We start from the raw sequence: 14,557 nt of genomic DNA, 5'->3' as shown, positions 1-14,557 counted from the left end.
CTGATACCCAGCCAGAATCAAGAAGCACTGCGTTAAATCAAAGAGCTGCATTCATACCCCACTTCCAACCCCATTCACCCCCTCAAAACTTTCCCAGGCCTCAAACCAGTGCCCAGTGTGTAAGTCACAGCACGGCTTTCCTCCAGTCACTTCAATTGTTTCAGGAGTTCCAGACCATAGATTCCTCACCAAGACTCCACTTGCCCCTCAGCCAGGGTAGAAACACAGGATGATTTCCACAGACTGCATTTATTTAGGGATAATTGGCCAAAGAAATCATTTGGGTTGCTTTTTATCTCTGTGATTCTTCCCTGTAACCATCCACAAAGAGCACCGTCCAAGCAGAGGGTCTGACCTGATGGGATGCTTGCGGCCACTGGGGCAGCTCAGTCAGGGTCCCCAGGGCCAGTGTCCCTCTCCAGAGGGACCAAGTCCATGCTCCCCCTAATCAGGGCCTGTTCCCCCAGAGCTGTCCCGTCTCTCTGCCAAGCTTCAAGCCCTCCATCTTCAGCCCTTTGCCCAAGCAATGAGGCCGGAGGAGGACTTGGAGGGCAGGGGGTCTGACATGGACTCAGGACACAAGGGAACGAGAGTCTGTGTCACGGCCAGGGAAAGAGAGTCTGTGCCACGGCCAAGGGCAAAGGGAACTCCCCCTTCTTTTCAAAAGGCTTGCTCTGTCCTTGGCATTCCCCCATCTGACTTTTTGTCAGATGGGCTAGTTGGTGCTGACCTCAGAGAAGGCCAAACTGGGTGCTGTGGGGAGAGAGAAACAAAGCACATTTGTAAGAAACATTTCAATCATAATAGTTACCATTTATTGAGCTCTTTCCATCTGTCTGGCCCAATTCTGAATTTCACATGCACTATCTCATTTGATCCTCACCACCCGAGAGATAGGTTTTATTATTCCCATTAAGGATTAGGAAACTGAAGTTCAGAGAAGCTAAGTTACCTGCCTAAGATTGAGCTAGCTTCTAAGTCAGGGTAAAGATTTGGACCCTGGTATGTCCAACTCCAAAGCCTGTGATCTTAACCATTGTGCTATACAGCCTCAGAAAGGGAACACGGCATGGTGCCCCCTTCATTTAAGTAAATTTAATCAAGAAGCAAAGGTTCTTTGTTACCCTGCTCTCTTTCAGATAACACCTCCCTACCTGAGGTCTCAAACAAGTGGTACGCAGGCCAGAATTCACCCACGGGCTTGTTTAATTTGGTACATAGTGTTTTAAGATAACTTGACAACCCCTGAAGGGCTTTGAGTTTGTGGCCCTGGCCTCTCATCACACTCGCTTTATTGAAACCGTTTCAAGGGGACAGCGGTGCCATTTTCTGCAAAGTTGAAATCGCAAGCACCTGGCAGTGAACATGGGGAAGCTGGCTTTGAAGCTGGCTTTCCCTCCTCCGTCATCTCTGCCCCACAGACTATCTGCAAACAGTACCACCCAGGTGGCTGACACACTCAGCAGCAGCCACTGTGCAGCTGTATCAGCAGGTCTCTAGGATGAGGTTCTGGCAGTTACTGTAGCACCACATGGCTATAACAGGAGAAGGATGGGGGGAGGGGAATGACTATATTCAACTTCAGAGGGGAGCTTATGTTTCCCTTGGTGGAGCCAGGCCAAGGGCTCTGACCTCACACTTCCCTGGCAGAACCTTTCTCTGCTGTAATCATCTGGAAGTCATATGTCCTTAGCGCTGGTGTGACAGGAACAAACACAAGCCATCATCCTATAAACAGAGGAGGCCAGCCTTCCTGAACCCAGCAGAACACGGCTCCCTCCACGGCTGGGGTGCCTATCGTTAGTCTACAAATAGCATCATATCCCTCGACAGCTCAGTCCTTTTGTCCTTACCCCTACTCAATACACAGCCAGTGTCTTTTCTAGGTGCTGGACTTCCCTGGAGAGTTGAGCAAAGAGAAAGTAGGAATCAGACTCTGTATTATTACATGAAATTCAGCATGAAGCCTTGCTGGCAATTAGATTATGTCAAGGTATAATAAGTCATAGAATTTAAAAATCTAAGAGTTGGAAGGCACCTTTTGAAAGGAAGGAAAACAATCCCTTGTGACACGATGCTTGTGCAAGGATCTTACAGCCCCCTCTTTACTATGCTGTGTTAAACCAGTATTGTACTGATGAGGCAGAGATCTTGCCTACCCTCATGAAGGCACTTCCTTTTGCCTCTAAAATCAATCCTCTCCAGCCCTAGAGATACTCATAACACTCGAAATTGGGTATAAGGACAAGTTTGATATTACTTTTCTACCCAGCAGAGCTTCAGCTTCTCACCCTTTCCTACCACCTAGAAAAATCTCTGCCCTCAGCAAAGTGGCCTCCCCAGGGGACCTAGCAATGTGCATCCCCCATGAGTTTGCCATATCCTTCCCAGCTCCTTTTCCTGCCTCCAGATGCCTGGCTTGGCTGGACCCAGTATATTCCTCACCATGGTCATGTAGGTGGCCTCTGACTTCCCACTTGATTCTTCATCAGTCACCTCTTGCATGGTTATTGAGGAGTAGATATGTTTCTAGAGGGGAGAAAATCATGTAAATATTCCTAAAACTCAACAAGTCTTACATGCCAGAGAAAAGGCTATCTACCACTCTTCAAGGGGACAGGGGTTCTCCAGGGCATCAACCACAAAAATCAGTAGGTCAGAGGGTTACTAAGAGCTAGAGAATTATCATAGGTCACGATAATCCAGTCCTCAGACTTCCTGGAAATTAAGAAAATTAGCTCATCAGCAAAGAGCACTATCTTAAGAACCAAATTCTTTGGTTCAAAAGTCAAACATCTGGGACTTCACTGGCGGTCCAGTGGTTAAGACTGCACGCTCCTAATGCAGGGGGCACGGGTTCGCTCCCTGGTCAGGGAACTAAGATCCCACGTGCTGCATGGCGTGGCCAAAAAAAAAAAAAAATCAAACATCTTTGTTTGGATGGGCATTGAGGTAGCAGCAGAAAATTCTTATCTTGCCAAGTTATTTGTACTTTGTGATTATTTCCTCCTAATTAGAGTCATGGCAGGACGGCATTCATCAGCAGCTAACTGTCATCATCTCTTCCAGAGGGTTTATATGCCAGGAACAGCCCTCACTGACCTTCACATCTGTGAGGTCAGAGGTACTTCGTGATTCCCATTCCCGTCACTCTTTGGAGAAGTGACATCATCCATTGACAAAGCCTTGGACTTCCGGAGTCCCCTGCACTATGTTGTGAGAAAATCCTACTCTTGGGTCACAAACAGCCCAAAAGATGGAAAAGTAAATATGATAAGAGGAATTTTTCAAAGGAAAGAAAGAGAGCGAGAGAAAGAGAGAGAGATGGAGGGAGGGAGGAAGGAAGGAAGGGGGGAAGAAAAGAGGGAGGGAGGGGGAAGAAGGGAAGGAGGAGGGAAGAAAAGAAAGAACAAAAGGGGAAAAAAAGAGTTCAAGGAAACTAATCCATTTCTCAGTCCCTGGTAGCAATTATTTATCACAACTAATATGGTTGAAAAAGTTCTTGAGCCTCTCTTTGTAAAGGTCCCCGAATATTTAATCTGAACAGTTAACTCCTTCACTTAACTCTGGAATGGATCATAATCATCCTTTATATTGATACAGTGCCTCATCGATTACAAAGCACTTGCCTACCATCATGTTATTTGAACCTTACAACGGGGCAAATATGTTTGTCCTTAAACTCATTTTACTGATGAGAAAACTGAGGCTCAGGGAGGTGGCAGAGCTGGGCTTGAACTGGGACTTTCCCAGGGCCCTCCAAGGATGTACTGGGCTGCTGGACTGGCCCTGTCCGCCCCACGCCACTCACTCTCCCAGGGACTCATTGCAGTGATGGAGATTTCCTGAGCCGCTGCTCTGTGCCAGGCACTGGATGCGCCGAGACATAACGAGGAGTGAGACACAGTTCACACCACCTGGATCCTGGAGCAGTCTCCGCCTTGCCCTCACTGAGCACAGCAGCAAAATGGCAGAGTTCTTCTCTTACCTCTGGATTTGCCTTCTTTGTGTTCTCCAGGCTTTTGACCAAGGTCGTGGAAGTTACTGAACTGCAAAGGCATGAAAAGCACGTGGAATTACCCAGCCAGCACCGTATGTTCAAGGGTGACAACATGAGACCACACAGAGTTTTATGAAGAGAGAGACCCCAGGTTAGGAACTACTCCCAGACACCTACAGCCCACGCTACCCAGCTCCGCTTGAGACCTGAGAGATGCATCTCTTTCACCGAGAGCAGAAAGGCATCTGGAGATAGTTTAGGCTGAACGACACCTTCAACCTCTCTATTGTCACACTAACAAGTTTTCTGCCCATAACAATTTTAAGTGAATTAATAGAGAGGGGCCATGGGATTTGATTTTAACAGTTCCGAGGACTGGGGAGATGCAGCTGAGCCAGCAGGGAGCAGCAAAAGCTCAGCGAGACACCAGTTCAAAGGCTTCCGGCTTCTTTCTTCCAGGGAGGAGGCCAAGCAGAATTATCCCCTCAAACACCCAGGGCTGGGAGCTCTGGCCCCTTCCCTGCCCTTGGCCTTTGATCGCTTGACCATCTGGCTTCTGCATTTGCCACTAAATAGGCTTCCTTTTTTTCCTATTTTGGCCTAAGGTGGAGCGGAAAAAGAAAAATAACAACAACAACAACCAGGGTTAAAGCTAGAAAGGAATGTATATTTTTTTGTCTCAGAGTAGAAATATTTTAATCATATTTTCTGATTATAAAGTTGTATGCTCTGATTGTAAAATAACTCAAATAATACAGAAATGTAGACAGTCTGAAGTCGATGTTCCAGTAAAAACCCCCTACCCTCCTAGGACCCACATTTTCTTTTATCCCAAATAGCACTATTAATATTTTAGAATTATCCTTCCAAACCTCACTCAATGCAAGCATAAGTATACTCACACAAAATATATTTAGTATATATGCTGCTGGAGAGAGAATTATATAATGTGCTTTTTTATTAAAATGAGATCATACTATATATTGTATAATACTACTCCTCGGACATCTTTCTCCATCATTACATACAGAGCCATGCGGCATTTCATTGAATGGAATGCCAATTCTTTGAATCATTACCTTTCTGACAGGCACTGAGAATGATTTCAGTTTTTAATTATAATCTTTGCTACAGCAACCACGTTTATGCACAAGTCTCGGCACATCCGTCCAACTATTTCTTTAGAATAAACTAGTAGACAGACATGGGAATGCTGCTCTTCATTCTGAGGGAAACTGAGGCCCAGAGCAGGGCAGTGAGCTGATAGGGAAGCCAGGTTGTCTAACTCTCGGTTCAGTGCTGTCCACATGCCCAAAGCAAAGACCTTCAAGTTCAAAACCAAGTCAGAGAGCCCCTGGGGAGTCAAGGGCAAACCTAGCAGGCAAAAGCAGTTTCTGGATAATACATGTCCCATGGGGAAAGGAGTCCCAAAAGTCAGCACTACTCAGTCTTAATGGGGGTTCTTGCCCATTGACACTATTTCAAAAAGAGAGTCCATTTGCCCTAGCAACATAGTTCATCAATAGTTGGATAAACGGAAGGATATGAGCCTGCCAACAGCCAGTGACACACTAGTGCCCGTGCCCAGAGCATCGGTGTATTTCTGAGGTACTGGGAGAATTTCAAGCCTTTAAAAACACATTTCAACAATAAATAATTTAGGACCTGAGGCCATTCATTCAAAAGTGGCTTCTCATAATTAAAATGTGGTCCTTCAGATAAAGCCACTGACAACCCTCAAAATCTGAGCTTCTCTACGAAGTATATACATACTGTGGATAATTCAAAAATCGTTTCTCTCAGGCATTGAATAGCACCATTATGGTTCTTGCATAAGATTTATACTCTTAATTGTGCTCTACTTGGACCAAGATTTGTAAGTCTTTGTAATCTTTGTAAAATGAGGATGGTGTGGGAATGTGTAAGGCCTTTCAGGATAACAGTGAGCAAAGGGGGTGGGGTTACTATACGATGACGTCTAATGTGGTAACCACAGGTGATTCTGGTTTAAAACACCCCCTTCTGTGAAAATGGCACACTTAGAGCCTTATCACTCTCTTCCACTTCAGGCTAGAAGCATCTCCAGCCCCCCAGCCCAAGAGATGGGAGCAGCCCTGTACCTCTTATTCCCATAGGTCCTCTTCACAATCAATATCAGAACAGGAAGCAGCAGGATAGTGGTGCAGATAATCCCCACAATGATCACCAGCTGATTACCGCCCAGGGTCTCAGGTCTGAGGGTTACTGAGGTCAGCGATGCTTGGGAAAGGAGAAAAGTAATGACAGGGCCTCAATATTCCAGAAAAGAGCTGGGAGCCTCACCAGTTCTAGACCAAGTAGCAACAGCCACGTCAGAAGTGGGAGAAGGTGAGACTCCACTCCATGTTGAAACACTAGGACTCCAGCTGTCCCCATTAGATTGAGAACCAAAGTCCGCTGACACACACACACACACACACCCGCCCCCGCTTACCGTTAAAATGTAGACTAAGGTCGGTGGGAAAAGAGAATATCACCTCACCTACAGTAGAGTTTCCTTTCACATTAATAATTCTATCTTAAAATGTGGTTTACCAAATGACAGAAATAACAGACATGTTAGAGCCTGATCTACAACACTCAGCCCCATAGTCATGATACAAAGGAAAGCACTTCCACCCTTATGGCACCCTTCACTCATTTCCTCAGTTCAATCTGAACATACACATCAAACACCTCCTGGGTGCCAGATATCACTAGGCACAGAAGATACAAAGACAAATAGTGCATGGTCCCTGCCTTCAAGGAGAGAGACAATGTAAACAGAAAACCACAGACTGCTTATAGATGCTTTGAGAGCAGTCCATATAGAGTACAGAGCAGCGTAGAGAAAAGGGTACCCAATTCTATGGGGAGCAGAACCTGAGAATTTGTCAGCAAAAGTTTAAGAGTTTAAGTTGAGTCTTAAAGGAAACATCAAGGTTTTTTTGGCAAACAGTATGGGGAAGGATGGTAGGGACCTTATACCCAAGGTCTGGAGCTCTTAGGTGCTTTTAGGTGACAGGATGGTGCTTTTAGAAACTAGCAAGAGTTCCATGGGTCTGGTTCAAAGGTTGTGTTTGTCGGTGTGGTGGGGAATGAGGCTGGATAAATAACAGGATCTAAGTCATGCCGGACCTTGATTATCTCAATGAGGAGTTTGGATTTTTTTCCGTAGGCAATGGAGAAGACATTGAGAGATTATTAAGCAGTTGAGATTTGTTACTGAGAAAGATGGCACTCAGAGCTGCATGGAGAATGAGGGGTAGTGACTGAGAATGAAAGCAGAGACTTGTTAGAGGCCTACAGTCCAAGACAGGGATGAGACAGCCAGAATAAGGTGGTGGTGACAGATGAGAAAGAAGGCAGATCCAGTCAGTAGTAGACAGCCATAAAAAGGAACGAAACTGAATTATCTGTAATGAGGTGGATGGACCTAGAGTCTGTCATACAGAGTGAAGTAAGTCAGAAAGAGAAAAGCAAATACGGGTTGCTAATGCACATATATGGAATCTAAAAAAAAAAAGGTATGATGAACCTAGCGGCAGGGCAGAAATAAAGACGCAGACGTAGGGAACAGATTTGAAGACACAGTGGAGGAAGGGGAAGCTGGGATGAAGTGAGAGAGTAGCATCGACATATATACACTACCAAATGTAAAATGGATGGCTAGTGGGAAGCTGCCGCATAGAACAGGGAGATCAGCTCAATGCTTTGTGATGACCTAGAGGGGTGGGATAGGGAGGGTGGGAGGGAGGCTCAAGAGGGAGGGTATATGCGGTTATATGTATACATGTAGCTGATTCAATTTATTGTACAGCAGAAACTAACACAACATTGTAAAGCAGTTATACTCCAATAAAGATATATATTTTTTTAAGTCAGTAGTAGAAATGACAGGACTTGTTGACTTGTTAGACTGGGGGTTATGGGAAAGGGAAGAATCAAGTACAACTCCCAGGCATCCAGTTGGATAACTGTGTAGATGGTGGTGGCATTAACTGAGGTTGAAGAGATGGGCTGGGGAGAGGTGAGAGGGGTAGCTTTGGATATGCTGTATTTGAGTATTTGTGGACTGTTTGGGTGGAGTTCATATAATACATAGAGATAGATAGATAGATAGGCAGACAGATAAAGTTGTATCTAACACAGAATATATTGAATGTATATAGAACATGGTGTTCAACACTACTGAGGTAGAGAAGGTAAAGGATGTGCCATTAGAGTACCATTGGTGATCTACGCTAGAGTAGAGGTAAAAGCAGAAGCCTGAATGCAGTGTGCTATCAATTAATAGGAGATGAGATAGGAGACACCATGTCCAGCCCTTTAGCAAGCTATCTGGCTGTGTAAAGAAAGAAATACATAAGGTATTGTGGGGAAGGTTGCACAACTCGGAATATACTAAAAACCACCAAGGTGTACACTTTAAATGGGTAAATTGTAAGGTACGTGAGTTGTATCTCAATAAAGCTGTTTCAAGAAAAATAAAGATATAGGATGAGAGCTAAAGGAGACAAGGACACAGGTAAGAGGAATAGTGGAGTGTAGGTTTGTGCTGAGTGGTAGAAGCCCTTGGAAAGTACGGGCTTAAAGAGCCATGCTGTGAGGATCCTGAGAAGGAAGAGAGAGCACCACCTGAGCACAGGGGCTCAGGTAAGCCCTGGGTGGAAGGGAGGTCAGGATGGCAGGGCAGGGATGACGATGGGAGCTGTTGTAGGTCCGTTTGTGGGCGGGAAGGGCTCCAAAGTTGAATGAGCTCCCGTTAATGGCTTCTATTTTCTCTGTGAAGTGGAGCTAAGACTTCTGAGAGTGAAGAAAGCCATCTGTCTGCTTCCCTCTCCAGCTGAGATTCTTTGCTATTGGCAAGAAGGCGCCTCCATAGACTTAAGTCTCTGGCCAGAGGTACTGCAGTGTGTTGCACGCTCACCTCTATCCCTGCCCGCAACCAACCACAGACAACCCCTGGGTCCCTAGCAAAAGGCAAAGTCCACAGGCCACATCCTGACTGTTAACTGGGTTATGGTTTATTGAACTCCTCACTTATCAACCTCTATCAGTCAGCACAATTGAGTCTTTACTCTCCTACACACCAATGGCCTTAATACACAGTGTTTCGCCAGAATACAGAATCTTTGATCAGAAAACCCCTCTATTTTTGGTTCTGACCCCTTCCTGTTTTCTCTCTGTTCTTTGCTGTCTCTCACCAGCTCGGGGTCATCTTCCTTTCCACTACAGAACATAGAGCATCTCCCGTGAAGCCAAGTCAAAGCAACTCCAATCCATCTCTGAGCTCCTGTACCTTTAACTTAGTATATTACACTAATGATGAGTGAGGTCTGGCAGAGGGGTGGTGTTCACTCAATATTAGCTTTTTTTTCCTTGACCTGCCAGCAGGGAAGAACTAGGGTGAGGCAAGTAAGGTGCATAGGGCACCAAATTTAAGGAGGTATCACTCTCAAGGTCATGCAAGTACAGGGTACAAGTGCTTGATAAGTGCTGGGCTTATCAGGGTCAGGCAAGTACAGCACCTGAGAGTGATGCCTCCTTAAATTTTGCACCCTAGAAGCCTCTCCAGCCTCACCCTGGTCCTGGCCCTGGTCCTGCCTACCAGCTATGAGGTCCCTCCTCCCTCTCCAACCAAATGTTAGATACTTCGAGGCTCTTTCAGGATCACGTGCAGCACAGTGGTTTTCCTGACTGTCAGGTTCCCCAGGTGGATACTGCAGGTGTAGCTTCCTCCATCAGACTCCTTCACTCTGTGGAGCATAATGGAGCCATCGTTGCGGGAAGTGTCCCCCACCAGGTTTACACGGTTCTGGAACCGGCCCCAGTTCTGGGGGTATCCCATGGTTGCCTTGAGTTTGGGGTAATAGCGCAACACAATCTCCTCCTAGAAGGGAAAGGCAAAACGTATGAGATTGAAGGGCTGGGGTAGAGGGGCACCGAGAAGGTTGAGAAGGGGAGCTCTCAGGACTCACAGACTCTGTGTGTGGAAACAGTAAAGGTATTATCAGGAGGTATTAAGTAACACAAATCCATGGACACACGTGTCTGCGGGCACATAGTTGTGCAGGATGCCACCAAACCACAAACAACTCTTCCATCTCAAGAGAGGGATGAGGAAAGTGGGAATGAGGGACTTTCAGTTTTTTGCATTTCTCCAGTAAAAAAAGTAAAAGTCACCTTTACTTTTTATGACGTATCCAGTTGGATTTCCAATAGGCACCTGAAACATGTCTAAAACTGAACTCCAAAATTCTCCCCCAAACCAGTTCCTTCTTATCCATCCCATTTTGGTAAATGGCAACGTCTTCTTCCTTAAGGTCTGGTTAAGAATCTTACAGTCATCCTTAACTCCTCTATTTCTTGAACAACTCACATCTAGTCCCACAACAAATCCTCTACCCTCGAAATACATCCCAAATCTAGCCACTTCTCACCTCTTCCACAGTCTGGTCCAAGCCACCATATCTCACCTGGATTCCTACAAGAGCTTCTCAACTTGTATCCCTCTATACTCCCCACTACAGTCTATTCTCAGCAGATGAACCTTTAGAAATATAAGTTAAATCGTATCACTCCTCTGCTCAAAACCCTCTAATAGGCTTCCATTTCTCCTAAAAGTACAAAGTCCTCCATGAGCTGCCCCACCCCCATCTCCTCTCTGATTTCATCTTCTACTGGCTTTTTCCTCACCTACTTGGGTCACTTCACTCCAACCACACCAGTCTCCTTGCTGCTCCTTGAGTACTGGCCTCAGGGCCTTTGCACTTGCTGCTTCCTTTGCCTGGAACACTCTTCCCCCCTAGACAGATTCACGGTTGCCTCCTTCACTTCCTTGAGACCTCTGCTCAAATGTTACCTTTTTGGTGAGGTCTCCCTGACCACCTACATAAAATAACAACCACAAAACCCTGCTTTCTTGTTCTCCATAGCTCTTACTATTACCTGACATATCATGTATTTATTTCTTCATTGTTTTACTATGTATATCCCTCCATCTTTTTTTTAACATCTTTATTGGACTATAATTGCTTTACAGTGGTGTGTTGGTTTCTGCTTCATAACAAAGTGAATCACCTATACATATACATATATCCCCATATCTCTTCCCTCTTGTGTCTCCCTCCCACCCCTCTAGGTGGTCACAAAGCACTGAGCTGATCTCCCTGTGCTATGTGGCTGTTTCCCACTAGCTATCGGTTTTACATTTGGTAGTGTATATATGTCCATGCCACTCTCTCACTTTGTCCCAGCTTACCCTTCCCCCTCCCCGTGTCCTCAAGTCCATTCTCTATGTCTGCGTCTTTATTCCTGTCCTGCCCCTAGGTTCTGTCCCTCCATCTTGATTGTAAGTCCCCCACCAGGGCAGGAGCTTTGAGTATTCACTGCATAGCAGATGCTTTAAAAACACTTGTTAAATAAATGTGTTGGAATTTTTTATAAAGTTACATAAATATTATTTTTTAAAAGCTTTTAAGAAAAGGAAATGGGCATACAGACAGAAACATGAATGAAAAGACCTGGCTTGTCTCTTGTGATTCAAATTCACAGCCCAAAATGTCAACTCTCATCCTATTTTCTGTAGTGTCTCAATTGGTGGATGACACATAAATGCATGACGAGTTCCCAGAGGTGAATCTGGAACTACATGTAATTCCCCAGACCCCACCATGATGCCACCATTTCTTTTTTGTTTGCTTGTTTTTGAATTTTTGAATTTTATTTTATTTATTTTTTATACGGCAGGTTCTTATTAGCTATGTATTTTATACATATTAGTGTATACATGTCAATTCCAATCTCCCAATTCATCCCACCGCCACCCCCCACCACTTTCCCCCTTGGTGTCCATACGTTTGTTCTCTACGTCTGGATGCCACCATTTCTGACCCACTCAGCACATAGGAATCAAGTGAGTATAAATGACTTTTTGTAGGGATGACCTGGAATATGTCTTCATTTATAAAAGTTAAATCTTTTCTAAACTTCGTACCTTAACTTTTATTAACAATAAGTTACCTGAGATGTCTCTTACAGCACACCTTGACTCATCAGGATATCACCATATGCCATAGTTGACATCTACTCTGGTCTAATGAACTAACTTGCTCTTTACTACTTCAGAGTTCCCATGAAATACTCCTCAACCTGGCCCCCAGGACCTATACTAATCCCAACATTCGAAGCACCCATGAAGATAAAGAAAATTCCCTCCATCACATAAATGGGGCAATGGGGCACAGAAGAAAACTCACAAAAATAACCCAAATAATGAATAAGAGGGCTTCCCTGGTGGTGCAGTGGTTAAGAATCCGCCTGCCATTGCAGGGGACACGGGTTTGAGCCCTGGTCCGGGGAGATCCCACATGCCGCGGAGCAACTAAGCCCGTGTGCCACAACTACTGAGCCCGTGTGCCACAACTACTGAAGCCCGTGTGCCACAACTACTGAAGCCCGTGCGCCTAGAGCCCGTGCTTGGCAACAAGAGAAGCCACCTCAGTGAGAAGCCCACACACCGCAACAAAGAGTAGACCCCGCTCGCCGCAATTAGAGAAAGCCCACGCGCAGCAACGAAGACCCAGTGCAGCCAAAAATAAATATATTAAATAAATAATTTTTTTAAAAAAAGAATAAGAATGCAAAATGGTATAGACGATCTTATTTGCAAAGCAGAAATAGAGACACAGATGTAGAGAACAAACGCATGGATACCAAGGGGGAAGGAGGGATGGGATGAACTGGGAGATTGGGATTGACATATATACACTCTTGATACTATGTATAAAACAGATAACTAATGAGCACCTACTGTATAGCACAGGAACTCTACTCAGTGCTCTGTGGTGACCTAAATGGGAAGGAAATCCCCAAAAGAGGGGATATATGTATACATATAGCTGATTCACTTTGCTGTACAGTAGAAACTAACACAACATTGTAAAGCAACTATACTCCAATACAAATTAATTAAAAATAAAAATTAAAAACATTTTTTTAATTTAAAAAAAAGAATACGAATGCAACTGTGCTTATGCCTAGCCCATTGCTTTCCCGGCTAGGCCACCAAAATCATCCCCCTTGCTATCCCACGGACTCTACAAAACGGGGAAGGGAGAAGAGGAATTAAACTAAAGTGCAGTGGCCAAGTCACGTCCAAGTGCTTTACACCAGCTGTGTCTCCTGTATGCGTCCTGACAACCTGAAAAGCTGAGCTGCAGCAGCATCTGCTGCTTCTTCTTCATCATCTTCATTAGAGTCATTTTTCCCAACCGGAAGCTGAAATTGCCCAGCCAAGTGGCTGAGCTGAGAGGCCCAGCTTTGCCAAGGTCCAAAGCCCAAGCCCTCACAACACCACCACATGGCACCTGGTGCCTGGGTTCTTGATCTCCCCCCTCTGTCCTGACAGCATCGGCCAGGGGCTTCTCATACACAATGAGGGTTTCTCCTCCTTACCTTGGTGTGCCCTCCTGATGAGAACATCCAGTCTACCCTGGTCATGTGTTTCTCTTCTGTGCTGTGGAAAACACATCCCATCTGAGTCGAATCACCCACATGAGCCATGAGCTCTGGGGATAAAATGATAAATCAAGTCAAACTCAAGGTATAATCTATAGAAGCCAAAGAACTTCTAGAAGAGATAATATTTAGCCAAAGATCCTCAACAGTCAAATCAATGTCACCACCAAACACTGCACACTTTCCCTCCACAGATGATCCAGATTATTCTGTGTGGTCAAAGTACTCAGAGGCCTCTCACTCAAATCCACACAATACCCCAAGGATAAGACAATACCCTCTAGCTACCAACATTGGGGTCCCATTGACTTCAGTAAACACTTTCTGGTTCTCTTAATTCCTTTCTCCTTCTCCTTTTCTAGAACCTCTCCCACAAGCCCCACCTCCACTTCAAGCTTGTAAAAAAGAAAGTACAGAAAACCTTGAAGCCCCCCACTTTCTGTTCACCAACTTAGATACCCACATCTGCTTAACATAAACAGGAAGTGGAAAGTTATATAACTCTCATTCTTATAAATAATCCACTGGCTCTCCTATAGCTGAAAAACTGAATCATGGGTAACTCTCTTCAACTTCTTTTATTCTTCTGCAAGTTGTCTTAGGACTTGCTTAGGACAATTCTGGCTAGAGTACAGGTCACAGGACTGCTTGCTAATTAGGCCAAGACAACAGACAGTTTTCCTCTTGGCTTTTCTTTCTGTTTTAATCCCTGCCCCCACTTCCCCATCTGCTCCCCCTTCCCCTGCTCCTGGCTTTCCAACCAATAGTCTCTTCCTCCTGTTTATTTGTATAAGCAGCTGACCCCATCATATGTTTACTGCTTTAGTCATTTCAAGAAGTCCCTGAAAACGAAAACAATTAGAAAGACGCTTCTGATTTTTCAGTAGTGCTCTATACAAATCGACCACAAAGTCAGTTAAGAAAAGAAAGGCAGGAGCTTCCCGGGTGGCGCAGTGGTTGGGAGTCCGCCTGCCGATGCAGGGCACGTGGGTTCGTGCCCCGGTCCGGGAGGATCCC

General features: G+C 45.1%; 1 protein-coding gene across 2 annotated transcripts in view; it reads right to left on the bottom strand.

The window, feature by feature from the left end:
- Positions 1-230: 230 nt before the first annotated feature.
- Positions 231-14,557, bottom strand: part of JAML (junction adhesion molecule like) — a 25,691-nt gene continuing 11,364 nt past the window's right edge. Inside the window, exons 6-11 of one of the 2 annotated variants that reach the window (XM_007456326.1) lie at positions 13,478-13,590; positions 9,674-9,911; positions 6,121-6,259; positions 3,989-4,049; positions 2,446-2,529; positions 231-753 (exon numbers count right to left, since the gene is read on the bottom strand). In XM_007456326.1, the coding sequence (XP_007456388.1) occupies positions 661-753; positions 2,446-2,529; positions 3,989-4,049; positions 6,121-6,259; positions 9,674-9,911; positions 13,478-13,590 (728 nt within the window). In that variant the 3' untranslated portion in view covers positions 231-660. Of the gene's footprint in view, positions 754-2,445; positions 2,530-3,940; positions 4,050-6,120; positions 6,260-9,673; positions 9,912-13,477; positions 13,591-14,557 lie in introns of both variants that reach the window. The other variant, XM_007456325.1, reaches the window with a different exon arrangement.

The sequence above is a fragment of the Lipotes vexillifer genome, unplaced genomic scaffold, assembly GCF_000442215.2.
Source record: "Lipotes vexillifer unplaced genomic scaffold, Lipotes_vexillifer_v1.1 scaffold753, whole genome shotgun sequence".
Taxonomy (NCBI): domain Eukaryota; kingdom Metazoa; phylum Chordata; class Mammalia; order Artiodactyla; family Lipotidae; genus Lipotes; species Lipotes vexillifer.
The sequence above is the reverse complement of the archived record's forward strand: the minus strand, read 5'-3'. Positions and strand labels throughout refer to the sequence as shown.